Source organism: Canis lupus, chromosome 26 (assembly GCF_048164855.1).
Source record: "Canis lupus baileyi chromosome 26, mCanLup2.hap1, whole genome shotgun sequence".
Lineage (NCBI taxonomy): Eukaryota > Metazoa > Chordata > Mammalia > Carnivora > Canidae > Canis > Canis lupus.
In genome coordinates, this window is record NC_132863.1 from 45,115,157 (window position 1) to 45,135,218 (window position 20,062).

A 20,062-nucleotide genomic window follows, 5' to 3' on the forward strand; every position below is an offset into this window, starting at 1 on the left:
AAGCTGTTCTCAGAATTATGAATATCAGCTAAAATAAGACTAAGGAGAATTTGCTGCACAGATCTTAAGGTCACAGTTTTTCACACCTGGTTGTTTGGATCCGTAAGGTACCTCACCACAATCGGTGTGAGATATTCAGAAAGCACCACTGGAAAATTTGATCTGTTTTCTTGTAAAAAAACAGCAATAGGAGGAATCTGTTCCATCAGTTCATTCCGCACTGTGGGCTCTGCAGCAATAAAAAATCAGAAAAGAATTATATAAGAATAAGCCAAGCATCTTATAGAGTGTATAGTGAGAGTTTCTAGCTTTTCTTACTAAAATACTTCATCAAGAAAATTAGACAAATGCAGTTTAAAAATCATTTCCCATTTAGAGTATTTATGCTACAGACAGGCTTAAAAAGCTAATAAGCTATCCGGCAATATAAAAACATAAAAGGAAGAGAGAATGACAACTCTATTATAACAAGCCATATATAAATCGAGGAGGGAGCAAGAAGTCTGCATGCTGGGCCAGCGTCCAAAAGCCATTACAACTAATGGCATATATGCCAGACCTATGGGTTGTGCTTATTTAAATTCCAGCCAGAATGTATACATTATAAATAATTCTTTCATAAATGCACTCCCCCACAATCCACGCATCCCAATTATTTCTAAGGCAAAGCATTAAACAAAAGAGCGGCTCTAGCTCCAATATACCACATTAAATTTAACACAAATATATAATTGCTTCAGCACTGTAAATGGTGACTCATTTACAAAGAGAATCCATTTAAGGACTCAAAACATTCACTTGGGCCTTTTTAAAAGCATTGTGTCATATTCAGATGAATATTTTAAATGAATACAGGAGCTATGTGGAAGGCTTATTTTTCTATTTTCGGTTAAAATGATCAAAATCTAAAGCAAGCATAAGACTCCTGAAACTTTCTGAAGCTGTTCACCAATCATTACAAATGGGGGGTGGGTGGGGGCGGGGGGTGCCAGGCAGCTGTCAGTACTGGTAGCCCCAACACCTGCTCGTCTCACTCCTCTTTCCTGGGGGTGTGGGGTGCGGGGGAGCACAGGAGGGACACCATGTCTCCTGCACTGTGGTATGCTTCCTCCCAGGACAGCAATCATGGAGAGGTAGAAAGAGAAAGGAAAATCAAGATTAGCCTACAAAGATCACAGGTGAGGCAAACTAATGACTGGGCTTGTTCTAATCCAAAAGACTTCTTTTGATTTGATATTTCTTAGCAACCAACAGTCTGGCAAAACTCATGAACTACAAAGGCCTTAACTGCCGGGGCAGCTAGCATTCATGGCCATTAGTCATTCTAATTTTCTAAAAATAAGGATAATTTGATGCCAAATAAGACACCCATTCTTCACGACAAAACCCATTCATGCTTAGACATTGCTTAAAAATGTATTGATTAATACACAGTTTTTCTTTTTAATGCACTATCATTGGTTATACACAATTTCTTGGAAATACACAAAAAATAAAAGTATACAATCCTTGTACAAACCTGCGTCTTCTGACAACCTGACCACGATCTCCATTACCGTTAAGAGGTCCTCCTCATTGTTACTGAAGTCCCGGAAGATATCGAGCAGCCCTCTGGCAATAATCTGACTGTAGGGACGAGAAATGATCCATACGGTTACATGGGCAACTCTGACTGCCGGTGTGCTAATTATAGGTGTTGTGTTAAGAGCAGGTAATAAACCAAGGAATAAAGGAAAGCCCATGACCTCTATCCAGAGGGAGGACAGACCATCAAGGAACATCCAAAGATGGTCCGTACAATGTGGGTCACCATCCTTTAGGAACCAGAACCATACCCTCCAGTCTGGTGGTCACTGGAGGTTGACACTGTTCACTTGGCACTCGACAAAAACCTTTTTGTCCTTTTCTGATTGATTCTTCAGGCATAGATAGACTTAGAAGAGAGGCCCCATGGCAGTGGGTGGGAATTAAGTGACCAATAAATGCAGAAGGAAAAGATCCAAAGAGTGGCCTCAATCTCGAGTGGCCTCTACCTACCAGGTGTCAGCAGAATCCCCCCTGGCTCTCCTCTATCCCGTGATGGGACAACTAAAAATGTCTCTAGACATTGCCACAGGTCTACCAGGGACAAAATCAGCCCTGACTGAGAACCATCTCATTAGAAGATTAAAGGTATAAAGGAACCCTCTCTACTAGCTTTGGAATTCTTCCATAAATCTAAAACTGCTTCAGGCACCTGGATGACACAGTTGCTTAGGCGTCTGCCTTCAGCTCTGGTCATGATCTCAGGGATGGAGTTCTGCATTGCTTCTGCCTCTGGACCTCCCCCCACTTGTACTCTCTCTCTCTCGCTCTGTCTCTCTCAAATAAATAAATAAAATCCTTAAAAAAAAATCTAAAACTGCTTCCAATGAAGTTTAAAGACAAAACAAAACACAAAGACTAAATAAATACATACATACATACAAAGTCACGAAGAGGTACTACTACATCCACTAGAAGAACTAAAGTTATGGGGTGTCTGGGTGACTCAGTAGGTGGAGCATGCGACTCTTGATCTCAGGGTCATGAGTTTGAGCCCCACGTTGGGCATGGAGCCTCATTAAAATAAAACTGAGAAAAAGAAAAAAATAACTAAAATGATAATAATAATACCTATGCTGGCAAAGATATGGGACAACAGGAACCCACAGACATTATTGGTTGGAATGCAAAATAGCACCGTAATTTAGAAAACAACTGGCAGTTTCTCAGAAAGCTAAATATACATTCAACCCAGCAATTCCCTCTTAGGTATTTACCTAAATGAAATGAAAACTTATGTTCACACACAGACTTGTACACAAATGTTCATATTAGCATGATTCACAATAGCCACAAAATGTAGAAAAAACATCTCTGGATTCTTCAACTGGGGAACATATACACAAGACACCAACTATCCACACAATGGAGTACAACTTGGCACTCAAAAGGAACCCCAGAGGTAACAACAGGCTGAATTTCAAATGTATTTTACTAAGAAAAAAGAAGCCAGAGAGAAAGCACAACATACCATATGATTCCATTTACATGAAATTCTAGAAAAAGGAAAACTTTAGCCTTCAGAAACAAATTGATGGTTGTTCCATCCACAGCGAGGAGGGAGCAAGAGACTGATGCAAAGGGATGAGCAAGGTAACAAGGGAATGACAGAAATGTTAAAATGTTGACTAGGCCGAGGTTTGCATGACTATGTACATTTATCCAAACTCAGCTCACTGGATGCTTTAGATGGGTGTATTTTACCACGTGAAAAATATGCCTCAGGAAAGCTGTTTTAAACAAAGACATTAACAAGGAGAAAAATCAGTGCGATCAGCAGTAGCTTACTTGTGGCCTGGAGGCCTCGGGGCACAGAAGAGGGACAGGCACTCCTGAAAGGCTTCTTGGAACAAATGGAAGCCTGCCTGCCTCTGCCTGTTCCTCTGAGCCCCTGACAACCCAAGGACAACACGCATCAGGATTAGCTGAAGTCAAAAACCCACCTTGACTTGCTGGAAAAGACTAGAAATGTGAATTCAAAGAGGTAGTCTTTTGGCCCAGCACACTACAGGAAGAAATCCATCAACTCAAGCCTGTCCACGGAGAGACTTATACCACCCCTGGGATGAAAGGTCAAGATCTGGCAGCTAGGACGTTTGGGAAAGTCGAAAACAGACACTATAAAGTCCCTGATTACATTTCACTGGACCACATTCAGGTTGGCCTCCTCTGGGAAATCAAGCAACTAAGATCCCCAATCTGCTTCTAGGGCCATAGAATGGATAGACAGATCTGCATCCAGCCCCAAGTGGTCACAAGGGACCTGCCCTCTTAAGGAAAGTGAGGAGAGGGGTAAGAGAGGGCCCCTGAAGCAGGGAGGGACGAATCCACCACAGTGAATACAGAATGGGAGAGAGCTAAAGACTCAAACAAATCTATGCTTTGGCACCAACACTCTGGAAAACCTGGCTGCTTTATGGAATGACCTGAAGAGGTCATAGGGAGAAGCAGAGTCCAGAAGCATCAGCCTCAATACTTCTCCGTGTCAACTATGCTAATGAGAAGAAGAGAGAACTGCTGTGCATGACTGAAAAAAGTGTTAGAAAGGTTAAACGAGCTCATGCACAGGAAGCTCACAGCCTAGTCCTTGGCCCATGGTAAGCCCCATAGCATGACAGCCATCAGTACTACAATATAAGCAAAGAACTGCAATTAAATGTCTACTGAAGAGGGAGGTTTAAATAAATGATGTTATACCTATATAACAGCGTTCTATATGGAAGCACTTGTAAAGGTACCTATAGATATGCACTCACTTAGAAAGATGCCCATGAAAATTCACGTAAATGAGAAAACGAGGTGAAGCATTTTATATGCAGTGTGAGCCTATTTCTTAATATGAATTGAATTTATGTACATATGTGCAATACATATACTCATATATACATACACTCATTTAGGGAAAAGTCTGAAAGCATATACTACCCTAGACTGTAGTAGGGGAAGAAGGGAAACTCTCATTATTTTAACTTCTGTAATTACTAAATGTTTCAAGTACGTGTCATTTTTGTGAATTTTTTAAAGTATGAGGAGGATGGTTCAATTTTACACGGCAATGTTTCCTGGAAATCTTACCATGGAAATGACCCCTTATGTCTTTGTCCCTTCCTTCCCTCACCCATCTCATGCAGTCACTATCATGAATTTGGCCCAAAAGATGAGCCAGTTCCAGAGCCTACCCTGAAGGGCACAGTTTAGACCCAGATGCAGGCAAGAAAACTGAAGATGATGGACAGTGACAAGAACCTTAAGAAAGAGAAGAACGTAGAGGAGCTGAGTGTGATGACGAGCAAGAAGCAGGCAGAAGGATATCAGACCCAGATGCGGGAACATTCAGACAAGGGCTTTAAAATAAGTGTGATTAATATGCTGAAGGTCTTTTGGAGGAGTTGGGCATGCTAAGGAATATAGGAACGCTCTGTACTTTCTGCTCAATTTTTCTTGAAATCCAAAATCGCTCTCAAAATTAAAGTTTATTAATTAAATTTAAAAAATGAAAGTGAAATAAAGACTGTTTCAGACAAAAGTGGTGAGAATTCACTGATAGTAGTCTTGTGCTATCAAGAATTGTTAAAGGAAGTCCTCAAAGCAAAAGGATGCTGGGTGAAAATGGGCATTTTGCAAAAAGAAATAAAAAGCACAAAAAAGGTATAAATGATGGTAAATATAAAAAATATTTTTGTTGGGGATCCCTGGGTGGCTCAGCGGTTTGGCGCCTGCCTTTGGCCCAGGGCGCGATACTGGAGTCCCGGGATTGAGTCCCGCGTCGGGCTCCCAGCATGGAGCCTGCTTCTCCCTCCTCCTGTGTCTCTGCCTCTTTCTCTCTCTCATTCTATGTCTATCATGAATGAATGAATGAATGAATGAATAAATAAATAAATAAATATCTTTTAAAAATATATATATATTTTTTGTCATTTTAATCACTTTAAAAGATAGTTGCAAATCTTCAGGAAATAAAGTAACAAGGTATCGTGGGATGTATAACACGTGTGGAAGCAAAATGCAGAAAAACAACAGCACAAAAGATGGGGAGGCGGCCACAGAAGCCCTCTGAAGTGTGTTCTGTACTCCTGGCACGTTCTCACATTGTACCTTGCAGTGTATGCAGAGTGGTAGCATTTTATTTCAACATATATTGTAATAAGTTAGAGGAATATATTATAATCCCTAGAATAACCAATAACAATTTTTTAAAAGAGGCATAACTAATAAGCCATAGCGAGGATACAGTGGAATCAAAAAACAAAAAGTCCATAGGACAAAAAAACTGATTCTCTTATTTCAAATAATGAAATAATGAATAATATGAATAATAATGAAATTAATATAGCAAGAAGAGTTGAGTCAATAGAAAACAAATGGCAAGATGGCATATGTAAACCAAACCATATCAATAATCACTTCAAATGTACATGATCTAAGGGCACCTAGGTGGCTCAGTGGCTGAGCATCTGCCTTTGTCTCTGGTTGTGATCCCAGGGTCCTGGGAACAAATCCTGCATTAGGCTCCCCACAGGAAGCCTGCTTCTCCCTCTTCCTATGTCTCTGCCTCTCTTTGTGTCTCATGAATAAATACCATATTTAAATATATATATATATATACACAATATACATGATCTAAATGTTGAAATTAAAAGAAGCGGTTGTTACACTGGGTAAAAAAGCAAGACCCAACTATATGTCTTCTATAATAACCACACTTTAAACACCAGACATGGATAGGTTAAAAATAAAAGTATACAGAAATATAACATACAGATAGCAATCAAAAGAAAGTTAAGTATATACATTAAATTCAGACAGTAAGCTTCAGAGAAAGGAATAATACTAGGGACAAAGGATACTACACAAACACAGACAGATCAACTTATTTATTTATTTATTCGAGAAAACAGAACACTACTAAATGTGTATGTACCCAAGAAGAGAGCTTCAAAATATACAAACTGTTAGATTTGAACAATAGAAAAATCCAAAATTGTAAGTGAGATTCCAAGATTCTTCTCTCAGTAACAGACAGAGCAAGTAGATAGAAAATAAGAAAACAGAAGACCTGAACAATGTTCTCAGCCAATTTGTCCTGACATTTATAAGACACACTATCCAAAAACCCTGGGATGTACATTCCTTTCAAGTGTACGCAGAATCTTCACCACCATAAAATAATTCCAAAAAATTTAAAAGACGAGAAATAATACAAAGTATGTCTCTGACCACAGAAGACTTAAACTCAGAATAAAATAACAGAAAGATACCTGGAAAAAGCCTCAAATATTTGGAATTTAAACAACGTACTTCTAAATAACTCATTGGTCAAAGGAGAAATCACTATAGACATTAAAAATACTTTACACTGAAAGGTAATAAAAATATGAATACCAGAACATGAGGATGCGCCTAATATAACACTGAAGTACTTACAGCACTTAACAGCAATCTTACAATTTAAAATGCAAATATTATTTTAAAAAGACCAAAAAAATAGTTAAACATATCTTACAAGAAGAAAAAGAACAGCAACTAAATACCTCCCCAAAAAAGAAAATAATACGAATTAGAGCAGAAATTACTGAACTAGAAAATAAACACACAATAGAGAATATCATAGCCAAAACTTGATTCTTCAACAGAACTAATATACTTAATAGTCCTCTGGTAAGAATTATCCAGGGGAAAACAAAAGAAAAGGCACCAATTACCAATAACAGAATGGAAAATGGGGCCATACTACAGATTTCACAGACAATAAAAAGAAAATTGCTATTTCCCAACACATAATGAGATAACAGATCTAAACAATGATTATTTGTGACCACTAAAGTCATGAGAAGAAAGGCTGGTGGGGAATTTTATAATGAAAGAATCTAACACCTGCGCCCACTGCTCAATATGAACATCTCCAAAAGTGGGACACCCAGACATTGTTTCCCAATGTTTTGTAATGAGAAGTATACAAAACAACACATGAAGTATTGTTGCAAAAAAAAAAAAAATTGAAGCAGAATCTAATCAAGTCTCCAAATGTAATTTTTGGTTTATAGAAAATACAAAGGACAAAAGATTATGTTAAATTATGCCATGAGAATAATGACCACCGAATCCAGAATGTGGAAAATTCTACAAGACTAATGACCCCTTCAACAAACAGATGATGTAGAGAGAAGATGAGAGGGAGAATCAATTAGAGATTAAAAGAGATTTAAGACCAAAAGGAAAAAAAACTGTAAACAAACAAACAAAAAGACTTAAGAGACCTATCTACCTAATGAAATGTGTGGACCTTATTTGGATCATGATTCGAACAAATCAACCATAAAAAGGCATTTTTGAGGGAAAATTTAACATAGACTGGTCAACTGGAAGGCATTATTGTCAACTGGGTTGAGTGTGATAATGATACTACAGTTAGAATTAAAGTCTCTAGCTGGATAAATGATATGATGCCTTGGATTTCCTTTAAAACACACCAGCAAAAAAAGCACAAAACTTTTACAGAGAAAACGACCAAATGTTATTGGGACATTAAAGAAAACCTACATAAATATAAAGATATACCATGTTTATGGATTGGAAGTCTAAATATTGTAAAGAGGGCAATACTCTCCAAACTGACCTATTCATTCAGTGCAAACCTAAGCAAAATTCTAATAGGTGTTTTATTAGCATCTGATAAACTGATGTTGAAATTTATATGAAAATGCAAAGGACCAAGAATAATAAATCATATCAAAGAAAAACAAAGTGGCAAGTCTTGCTTAATCAAGTATCAAGACCCACTAAAATCTACAGTCATCAAGACAGTATGGTATTGGCCAAGGGGGAGACAAACAGACTACTGAAAGAGACAGTCCAGACAAAGGCTATTAAAGACTGGATTAGAACAGAGGTGGTACCCCAGAGCAACGAGGAAAAAATGTATTTTTGATAAGTGGTTCTGTGACAATAGAGAAAATGAAACTGGATCCCTCCTTCATACAATGAACAAAAATTACTTTCAGATGGATCGAAGACCTAAATGTGAAAGGAAAAAAAAGAGCTTTTAAAGCAATATAAAACAGTATGTTTATGATCTTTTGGTGGAGGAAGACATTTTAAAGAAGCTTCAAAATGCACTAAGGATAAAAGTCAATGTTGATAAATTTACATCAAAATGAACAGCTTCTGGTCACCAAAAGAACACTGTAAAGAGAGCTGAAACAAGCACAGGATGAAGGAAGATGTTTGCCATACATAACTGACCAAGGTTTGAAATCTAGAATATACAAAGAGTTCTTATAAGTCAATAATAAAAAGAGAAACAATCCATCTTCCCTTTACCCACCAAAGAAAGTTTTTTTTTTCAAAGAAAGATTTTAAACAGGCACTTCACAAAAAAGAAATACAGATGTCCAGCAAACATATAAGAAGGTGTTCAAATTCAAAAATAAATAAAATGGAAATTAAAATCACAAAATGATATTATACGCTAGCACATGACCAGATTGGCTAATATCTTACAATCTGACGATACCAATCAGCAGATAAAATGTAGGGCAAAAGTGGGAGTGCAACTGATGCAATCACTTGGGAAACTGGCACTACCGCCTAAAGTAGAAGACAAGTATGTCTTATCACACAAGAATTCTTGCCTGGTTATAACCCTGCAGAGATGTGTACTGATATGCACCCATATACATATACTAGATTGTTCATAGTACAATTTTCTTAAGAGTGAGAGAACTTGAACTACTCCAACAGACAAAGCATCAGTATCTTCAAACAACAGAACACTGCTACAAAATGAACAAACTCAAACCTACATGCAAAGCCACAAAGTATGTCCTATAGGATTTCACATATTTCAAGTTCAACAACAACAAAATTAACTTAATTCTATTTGGAAGTAGATATTTAGGTGCTAAGACCAGAAACAAAATTAAGGATGTAATGAACATAAACATCCGAAGGTGATCACCACGAGGCAGGGAGGCAGTGGTGGACAGTCAGGCGGGGAGGGCATAGGTCCAGAAGACCTCAGTACTGACCATGTGGACATGTGCTTCATAAAAACTCCTTACACTTGACATCCTATTATCTGTATGGGGTATGTTTTATAATAACAGAAGTTTTAAAGAAAGTTGAAAAAAGAGAGTAAATGAAAAAAGGCATTTATAATCTCAGCAGATATAAAAGAAGCATTATACAAAATTCAGACCTCACTGAGGATTTTTAAAAACTCTGAGTGAATTTATTCTATACAATAAATCAGCTGTACTCTTAAAAACTGTCAAGAGTATCATGAGAGGCAAAGAAAGGCTGAGAAACTGTCAGACATTAAAGGAGCCTACAGAAACATGACAACGATCAAATGTAGTCCATGATGCTGGGTTGGATTCTAGATCTAAAAACAAACCAAATAGACAAAAGCCTTGAATTAAAGGATCCTCTTAGGGCCACTGGAGAATTTGATTAAAACCTAGATATTAGGGCAGCCTGGGTAGCTCAGCGGTTTAGCACCACCTTCAGCCTAGGACGTGATCCTGGAGACCCAGGATCGAGTCCCATGTCAGGCTCCCTGAATGAAGCCTACTTCTCCCTCTGCCTATGTCTCTGCCTCTCTCCCTCTCTCTCTGTGTGTCTCTCTCATGAATAAATAAAATCCTTAAAAAAACAAAAAAAACAAAAAACCTAGATATTAGAGGGGCACCTGGGCAGCTCAGTCGGTTAAGCATCTGACTCTTGGGTTTCAGCTCAGTCATGATCTCAGGGTCCTGGGATGAAGCCCTGTGTTGAGCTCTGTGCTCAGTGCAGGGTCTGTTTGGGATTCTCTTCCTCTCCCTCTGTCCCTCCCCCTGCTTATGTGCTTGCTCTCTCAAATGCAATAACTAAATAAAATCTTTTCAAAAATCTAGATATTTGATAACAGTATTATATCAAAATTAAGTTTCCTGACTCCAATCACTGTATGTGATTCTATAAGTAAATGGCAAATGTCCTTGTTAGAAATATGCGACAGCAGTCACCACAGAGAGAGCAACACGATGGCTACAATTAACCTCCAATGGCTCAGAAAACAATGTGAAAATAAAGAGAGTGAATGTTAACTCGAATATGGTAAAATGTTCACAACTGATGAATCTGAGTAAAAAATAGACAGGAATTCCTTCTACTATTCCTGAAACTTTTAAGTGTGAAGTTATTTTTAAAAGTTTAAAAACAGGGATACCTGGCTGGCTCAGCGGTTGACCATCTGTCTTCAGATCTGGGTGTGATCCAGGGGTCCAAGGATTGAGTCCCATATTGGACTCCCTGCAAGGAACCTGCTTCTCCCTCTGTCTATCTCTCTGCCTCTCTCTCTGTGTCTCTCATGAATAAATATATTTTTTTTAAGTTTAAGAACAAACTCTTTTATTCTTTATACTGACTGGCTTAGTTGGTAGAGCATGAGACTCTGGATCTTGGAGTTGTGAGTTTGAGCCCCACAACAGGCACAGAGATTACTTAAAAAAATTTTTTTTTTTTAATTTTCTAAATTAAGGACACCTGGGTAGCTCAGTCGGTTAAGCATGGACCTTCAGCTCAGGTCATGATTTTGAGGTCCAGGGATCAAGCCCTGCATCAGGCTGCTTGTATCCCTATCCCTTCCCTCATCCATGCTCTCTCTCTCAAATGAATAAATGAAATAATTTTAATTTCTTTTTAATTTTAAATTTAAAAAAATTAATTTCAAAAAGTATAAAAATAATCTCAACAAATTATAAATATACATTTTCCTAAACTGACAAGATATAGCTATTAAAAATATAAACCAAAAGAGAAAAGGGAGAAATCAAACTATCATATTTCACACACAACATTGTACAGTATGCAGAAAACCCAAAGAACCCCCAGGGAAGTTATTAAAATTAATAAGTGAACTTAGCATAGTCAATGGAAACAAAATCAAAATATAAAAATCAATTCTATTTTCATATTATCAGCAGCAATTAGAATTTAAATTTTAAGAAATGATACCATTTACATTCACATAGAGACCAAATACCTAGAACTAAACTGAAAAAGGTACAGAAGATCTCTACAAGAGAAAACACACACACACACACACACACACACACACACAAATTGAAGTTTTTTTAAATGGGAAGATTAGAAAACTAAATATTGTAAAGGTGTCAATTCTTCACAGATTGATTTATAGATGCAATCCAGTTCCAATGAAAACCCCAGCAGGTTTTTTCTCCTAGAAATTGATGAACTGGTGCTAAAATGCATTTGGAAATGCAGAGTCAAGAACAGCCAAGACAACCGTGAAGAAGAACAAAGTGGGAGGAGTTACTCTAGCAAGATTTTGATGATAAAGTTACAGTAACAAAGACAGTGTGGTCCCAGCAGAAGGACAAACAGACCAAGGAAGCAGACTAGGAAGTTCAGATATAGACACTCGATTTAAGAGAAAGGTAGTAAAGCAGGGCATAGATAAAAGGTAGTATTTTCAATAAATGGCACTGGATCAAGTGCATACCACATAGAAGGCAATGAAACTTGACTCCTACTTCACATAATACAAAAAGAAAGCAATTCTAGGGAGACTGTAGATCCAAATATGAAAGGTAAAACAATAAAACTTTAAGAATATAAGGAAATCTCTTTTCTTTTTCTTTTTATAAAGTAGGATCCAAGCCCAGCATGGAGCCCAATGGTGGGCTTGAACTCAGGACCCTGAGATCAAGACCTGAGCCAAGATCACGAGTCGGATGCTTAACCGACTGGAACCCCTAGACCCCCTATAACGAAATATCTTGATGGCCTTAAGGGAGGAGAACGTTCCTTATACATGAAAAGAAAGCACTAAGTATCAAAGAAAAAGTTGAGAAATCGTGAACTACATTTAAATTAAGAACTGCTCATCAAAAGACATCATTCAGAGTACCATCATTTCCCTATCTGTAAAATTGGGATAATAATTGGACTCAGCAGCAATTGCTGCGAGCCTTCTGCAATTTAATAGATATAGATATTAAGTAGATATGTAATAGAGACTCAGCGAGAATCATCCAGTCTTCCCAGAACAGTGCACTTAAGATGTGTGAGAAGGCTGCAGGTGGAGAAGTCCAGAGGACTGTTCAGAATGAGAAACACACTAGGGCATGTGAGGGGGAAGGAAAGGGTGTGTGTCACAGGCAAGAAGGAAGAAGCAGAAGACAGAAGCAGTATCTGATGGAGGAGGGGAGACAAGAAGAGAGATAGCCCTAGTCTGCGACAGCGGGGAAGAATGCCCGCAGACTCAGCTTTGGGCGGACTGTCAGCTAAAAGAAATGTCTTAGTTTCTGTTTTCTTCATGAAATAAGAGCCAAGGTCACGCCTTGGAGGAATGGTCTGAGTCTGGAGAAGAATCCTGCCAGCACAATGAGGAGTGACAATACAACATGGCGGGACAAGCAGCACCAATGTCCCTGAAACATGGGGCAGTCAAAAACCAAAAGGAGCGAGCAATGTTCCAACTGATGCTTTCAATTATGCGATGCATTTTACTTTTCTGAGTACGGCATGTGTGAAAGAAACCCAGTTAGCAACCCTAATTATTTAAACACCATTAAATTTCATCGGCGTTTTATTCTTGGCTTACCAGGTGACCAGTAAAACAGTTAACAAGAGCAATGGAGAAACCTAATCAAAGGGTGCCATTCAGACAGAATGCCAGGAACCTGGAAACAGCCCACGTGCCACCACATCCCCGGGAGTCCTCAAAGCTGGCACAGAGAGGTAGCCACCACTGTCAGCACAGCAAAAACCGACCCAGTGAAGGCCTGTGCGTTTGGGAAGGGCTGGTGAGCTCACCGGTTGAAAATGTTCTCGCTGAAAGCATACTTTTCCAGGCGAACGAGTGGAGGCAGGCTATCCTGGCCTGGAATGTCCAGAAAGGCCGTTACCCTCATGCTGTCACGATCTGGGCCATAGTCTTCAAATCCATCTAAAGGGGAAGAGGGGACAAAATTGCATTCATCGCGTCATACTTGAGCCAAGGCAGGCCTTTGCAGCACACTTTCTACCCTCCTGGCCCTTTCCAGGGGGAACCTCTGAGTCTTGCAAACTTGGTAACTCATCTAAAATGAAGTGGGTAGGTTTATAATCCAAGAGAAGGGTGACAAGACCAGAGTCATAAAGGAAAGCTAAATGTCCTTCTTTCAGTGTCATCAATCTGACGTGAGTCACCTCTAACCAACAAAGATGGGAACCTCTCCTTTACTGGGGAAGTTAGAAGCAAGTGAATAAAACAGCTAGCTGACTCCTGGGAGGAACATCCACGGAGTGCTATGCAAACAGATATGAAATAGTCAAAAGAAAAAGAGAGGTGTTTCACCTCATAAGCAAGAATATGGTAGAAAGCCTACTCCTTATTTGGTCTTGTCTAAACATATTTGTCACACAGCTTCATGCGTATGACATCGGTTCCCATCAAACCACATGGCAACACCCCACCAGACCCCTCCACATGGATGTCTAACAGGTTCCTTCAATCCCTCACTCTGGCCAAAACTGAGCCTGTTGTCATGCTGACTCTTCCCTGCAGCCCCAGCTGAGGGCAGGCACACCCACCCCACAAAGTGGGGGAGCAGCATGGCCGCATTCATGGGCTCTGGAGCCAAACATCCCTGGAACAAGATGAAGCTCGCAACACAACTTACTAGCTGTGCGACCACAGTAAGTGATGTAACCTGTCTACATACCCAGGTCTTGTGGGATCTAGCCCCGCATAATCTGGCCAACCTTGACTGTGGCCACCACCCTTTACCCACCCCCACTTCAGGGGCATAAATGCATCCCTTGCACTGAAACAGCTGAGCAGGAAGCACTACTCATGCAAAAAAGTACAGGATTCCTACTGGGCAGAGTGGAAAACTTGTTAATTTAGGTAGTAACTGATAAGAGTTTAAAATAAGAAATGACACATTTGTGCCTAGGTGTTTACTCTGAAACATTAACCACATTTTTCCTCCACAAATTCTTTTACGCTAGTAATTAGAGCTTATTAAAATTTTATACTATATAACAGTTACCCAGTAATTTTAATAAAGAAGTATACATTTGTAGAAAATATATGTGTGATGCAATCAAATACATCATTTCTTGCAGGATCCCTGCCAGGGAGGAATAGGTCCCCACTGAGTCACAGCCAAGCCCCACCAACCACAGTCATTTTATATGAGCTATTTTCAACGAATTTCAGGGCCCAAGAGCAACACGCAACCTTCATCCCACAGATATTTAAGAAACAGTGTGGACCTAACCTCCCGTGACTTTAAAATATTAAGTTTAAAGCAGAATTTGTGGGGTGCCTGGGTGGCTCAGTCAGTTAAGCATCTGCTCAGGTCATGATTTCAAGGTCCTGGGATCAAGCCCTGCATCAGGCTCCACCCTCAGCAAGAAGTCTGCTTCTCCCTCTCCCATCCCTCTGCCCCTCCCCCCTACATATGCATTCTCTCTCCCTCTCCTCTGTCAAATAAATAAATAAAATCTTTTAAAAAAAAATAAAACAGAATTTGCTAGACTTTGGGAGTCATAGGTAGCTTTGGAACCTGCTGATAGCCACATAACCATATGCAATACTTTTCATAAAGAATCACCCAGGGCACCTAAGTGGCTCAGTTGGTTAGGTGCCCAACTCTTAATTTTGGCTAAGGTCATGATCTCAGAGCGGTAAGATCAAGCCCCGCATCTGGCTCTGTGTTGGGCTGTGGAGTCGGCTTAAGGCTCACCCTCTCCCCCTCCCACCCCTCTTAAAAAAAAAGAATCAGGGGTTTCAAAAGATCCTCTGAGGTCCACCTGTGTACTTCGTGGGTTAAGAATTGCTATTTTAAAGTAACAAAAAATATGCAAGCACTCTTCAAAAAAACTATCAGAGAACTAAAGAACTTAGCAATTAGTTCTACAAAGGAATAACTGTTATTAGAAGATATTAATGATTCTACTATACTAATTATATAACATTATACTAACCATATATATGGAAATAAAAGCCATAAACCACGCAATACTGGCTAATAACTAATATTCATTGGCTGCTTCCAGGAACTGTGCTAAAAGCTTTGTGTATAGCAGTGGTTCATTAAATCCTGACAACAACCACATTATCCCCCTGTTTCTGGGTAAAAAAGCTGAAGCTGAAAGAAGCCAAGAAAGGTGCCAAACACAGCTAGAGAGGAGTGGGTCAGGATCTGAACTCCAGTAGTTGGGACTCTATAGACACTGTACTATACCATACTGCCAGAAGAAACCTTCATTTTAATTTTCAAAGAAATCCTTCCTACCACCCTGTCTGAGCTTCAGACACAGTAACCTTCCCTTAATTCTTCACGTGCACCAAAATTCTCCATGTCAGTGATTTTTCTACACATTATTCCCACTGCCTGGGACACTCCCACATCTTCGCCCCCTACCCCACACCCCAGCTTAGGGACCCCTACACTGATCTCCAGAAGGCCAGTCTCTGGTAACAGCCTCTTACGGAACTGTTGGCTCTTCTGTCCTAACACTCCCCATGGCACTGGGTTTGGTGACTATGTCATGCTTGTCTCCCAGTGGCTCTGTGAACTCCATGAAGAGCACCATAACACCAGCACCCAGGATAGTACCTGACAAGTAGTAGGTGCTCAATAAAATGTAGCGAAACGAGGAATGATGCCACCAAAAGAAACTTGAATGATAGCTATGATACAGAACCATAAAGAAGATGGAACCTTGGGATATGCCTTGATAAATCCCCTCATTTTGTGGACAGCTACAGAGATGCACCCCCAAAGCCAGCAGCAGAACTAGGATTCTTAGCACCCATTTGGTTGCTAAGAATATTCTGCATTCCAGTCTCGTGTTCTTTCAAGAGATGTGCAGAAAGGTCTCATGAGATGAAGGCTGAAGGAATCGAAGACCACCAAAGCCGAAGGGAAGGGTTATGGTCTCAGAGGCATCTGAAGGAAGGTGACAGACTTCCATTTCCAGCTGATATGGTAAAAGACCCTCACACTTTACACATCTAGAAGACTAGAAAACCATCCACAAAACAAGAGTTTTCAGGCACTAGACAGCAGGCAGCACAGGACAAGGGCCCTCAGAGAAAGGACCCAAACAAGGAGCCCTGGGATGGCCACCTCTGACTGCCCAGAGAACTTCCAGAGGTCCAGAGAAGGAAGTATGAGGCGGAGCCAAAGCGGCCAGCATTTGCAAAGAAGGAAGCAGAAGAGGCCAGCAGAGTGGTCCCCGGAAGCATCCACTGAGTACAGATCCATGCACATGTGAGAAAATACTACCAAGACTGAGAAGGAACCGTAAGAAAGGAGCCAGCAGTCCTTTGTGGCACTCACATGCAGGGAGCAGCTGTCTGTTCCCACCAGCCAGGGGAGGGAGACCCTGGGACACATGGCACTATTTTAGTAGTGGCTAAATGAGTCTAGATTAAAGCCTGCTCTGGACTCGCCCTGATGGAGTTTACATTAAGCCTGAAATGAATACAGCCCAATCCCAAAAAGTTAACTGTTCATCATAACAAAACCCAACATCCCCAGATTTATACAATTTGTACTGTGAAACCTAACAACTAATTCCCCCAAATTCTTAATGTCTGGCAGCCAATCAAATATTATCAGGCATGAAAAGAAGCCAAATAATATGACCATAATCAGGATATGATTAAATGAATAAATTGAGAAAGTCCCCCAAATGTCAGAGATGATGGAATAGAAAATGATCTTTAGGGCAGCCTGGGTGGCTCGGCAGTTTAGCACCACCTTCAGCCCAGGGCATGATCCTGGGGACCCAGGATCGAGTCCCATATTGGGCTCCCTGCATGGAGCCTGCTTCTCCCTCTGCCTGTGTCTCTGCCTCTCTCTCTCTCTCTCTTCTTTCTCTGTGTGTCTTTCATGAATAAATAAATAAAATCTTTAAAAAAAAAAAAAAAGAAAATGATCTTTAAATAGCAATTAAGGGGTGCCTGGGAGGCTCAGTTGGTTAAGCATCTGATTCTTGGTTTCAGCTCAGGTCATGATCTAAGGGTAGTGAGATCAAGCCCTTCATTGGGCTCCATGATCAGCACAGAGCCTGCTTGAGATTCTCTCTCTCTCTGCCCCTCCCCACCCACACTCATGGCAAGCATGCGCACACACAGTGCATGCTCTCTCTCAAATAAATAAATAAATCTTTTAAAAAAAAAAAGAAAGAACGTTCCACGTATCCCAGAAAAACATGGAGATCTTGATGAGCAAAATGGAAATATAAAAGAGACCCAAGTGTAAATTCAAGAGATGAAAAACACAGTAACTAAATCAAAACATAAACTGAAAGAAATTAACAGATAAGAGAAATAGAAAAAATCACAGAACTTAAAGATAAGCAATAGAAATTACTCAAAATGAAACAAAAAGAGAAAAAAATAGGAAGAAAAAAAGAACAGAGCATCAGTTATTTGGAGATATTATTGAGCACCATAACATATGTGTAACTGGGACACCTGGGTGGCTCAGTGGTTGAGCATCTGCCTTTGGCTCAGGTTGTGATCCCAGGGTCCTGGGATTGAGTTCCACATCAGGCTCCCTGCAGGGAGCCTGCTTCTCCCTCTGCCTGTGTCTCTGCCTCTCTCTCTCTCTGTGTCTCTCATGAATAAATAAATAAGATCTTAAAAAAAAAAAAAAGAAAAGAAAATACAGGAGAAAAATCTGTGTTCCTTAGGCAAAGATTTCTTAGAGGGAGGTATAAAAAGCATATGCCACAAAAATAAATACCCATGAATTCAACTTGATCAAAATTGAAAACTTTTGTTCTTCCCAAAGCATTGGTAAGAAATAGAACACCAACTGCAGTGCTCGGCTAGCTCAGTCAGTGGAGCGTGCAGCTCTTGATCTCGGGGTTGTGGGTTCAAGCCCCATGCTGGATATAGAGATTAATTAAAAATAAAATCTTAAAAAAAAGAAAAAAGGAAATGGAACATCAAGCCAAAGAACTAAGGAGAAAATATCTGTAAAATATATCTGATAAAGGATCTGTATCCAGAATATATAAAGAACTCTTAGAGCTCAATCTTTAAAATAGGGGAAAAAAACTTCAATAGACATGTCATCACAGAAGATACACAAATGACAGCTAAGCATGGGAAAAGATGTTCAACATCATTAGTCATCATTAGTAATTAGGGAAATGTCAATTAAAACCACAGTGAGATAATATTACCCACACACTGGGAAGGCTAGGAAAATTTTCTAAACTGATTATATTAAATGTGTTGGCTAGGAGCAACTGGATCTCTCATATGCTGCTGGTAAAAAATGCAAAACGGTACAGCTACTAAAATGGTTTGGCAGTTACTTGAAAAAATAAATAAACACCTACCATCTGAACCAGCAATTCTACTCCTAGATGTTTACACATGAGAAATGAAAACATATGTATGTTTACGCTAAGACTTGTATTTGTGTGTTCACAGCAGCTTCATCCATAATAGCCAAAAACTAGAAATAACAAAAATATCTATCAACTAAGTGGGTAAACAAATTGTAGCATATCCATACAAAGGAATACTTCTCAATAATAAAAGGGAATGAGGGACACCTGGGTGGCTTAACAGTTGAGCGTCTGCCTTTGGCTCGGGGCGTGATCCCGGGGTTTGGGATCAAGTCCCACGTCGGGCTCCCTGCATGGAGCCTGCTTCTCTCCTTTGCTTGTGTCTCTGCTTCTCTCTGTGTGTCTCTCATGAATAAATAAATAAAATATTTTTTAAAATAAATAAATAAATAAATAAATAAATAAATAAATAAAAAGGGAATGAGCTACTAATATGCAACAACATAGATGCATCGCAAGAGCATTATACTGACTTAAAAAAGCCAGACACATAAGATTTCATTCTGCATAATTCTGTTAACATGAAATTCTAGAAAAGACAAAAACATACTAATATATAGCAGATCAGTGGTTGTCTGGGGTCAGGTGGGGAAAGGTGTGATGGCATATGGTCATGACACACTTCTGGTAGGTGCAAGACATGTTTCATTTCTTGGTTGTGGTTGTGGTCACACAACACTACATACTTGTTAAGACTCATTTTAACAATTGACCTTCTGTATTATTATATATAAATTATACTTCAGTACAGGTAAAAGAAATGAAAAAGAATAAAAGGCAGGCAGGCAGGCAGGCAAGAAGGAAGGAAGGAAGGAAGGAAGGAAGGAAGGAAGGAAGGAAGGAAGGAAGGAAGGGAGGGAGGGAGGGAGGGAGGGAGGGAGGGAGGGAGGGAGGGAGGGAGGGAGGAAGGAAGGAAGGAAGGAAGGAAAGAAGGAAGGACATGCAGGCAGAAGGCTGGCCATTCTTCTATTCTTCCCAAGCCCTCCTTACAAAGGCTAGAATGAAACTGCCTGGCAAGTTGCTGGCACCACTGTGATTAAAAGAATTCTTAAGAGTATCTAACTTCCTTTGCTCTGATTCTGTATTTATGAAGTGAGCTTGAGATCTT

General features: G+C 39.7%; 1 protein-coding gene across 7 annotated transcripts in view; it reads right to left on the bottom strand.

The window, feature by feature from the left end:
• LOC140618702 (serine/threonine-protein phosphatase 4 regulatory subunit 1-like) overlaps window positions 1-20,062 on the bottom strand; it is an 81,663-nt gene that overhangs the window by 40,838 nt on the left and 20,763 nt on the right. For 5 of the 7 annotated variants that reach the window (XR_012018775.1, XM_072801559.1, XM_072801560.1 and 2 more), the window contains 3 exons: window positions 13,405-13,537; window positions 1,520-1,626; window positions 87-229 (listed from right to left, as the gene is read on the bottom strand). Coding sequence is in view for 5 of the 7 variants with exons in the window: in XM_072801559.1 (XP_072657660.1) it covers window positions 87-229; window positions 1,520-1,626; window positions 13,405-13,537 (383 nt within the window). In the remaining 2 variants the exon portion in view is untranslated. Of the gene's footprint in view, window positions 1-86; window positions 230-1,519; window positions 1,627-13,404; window positions 13,538-20,062 lie in introns of those variants that run through there. The other 2 variants (XM_072801561.1, XM_072801563.1) reach the window with 2 other exon arrangements.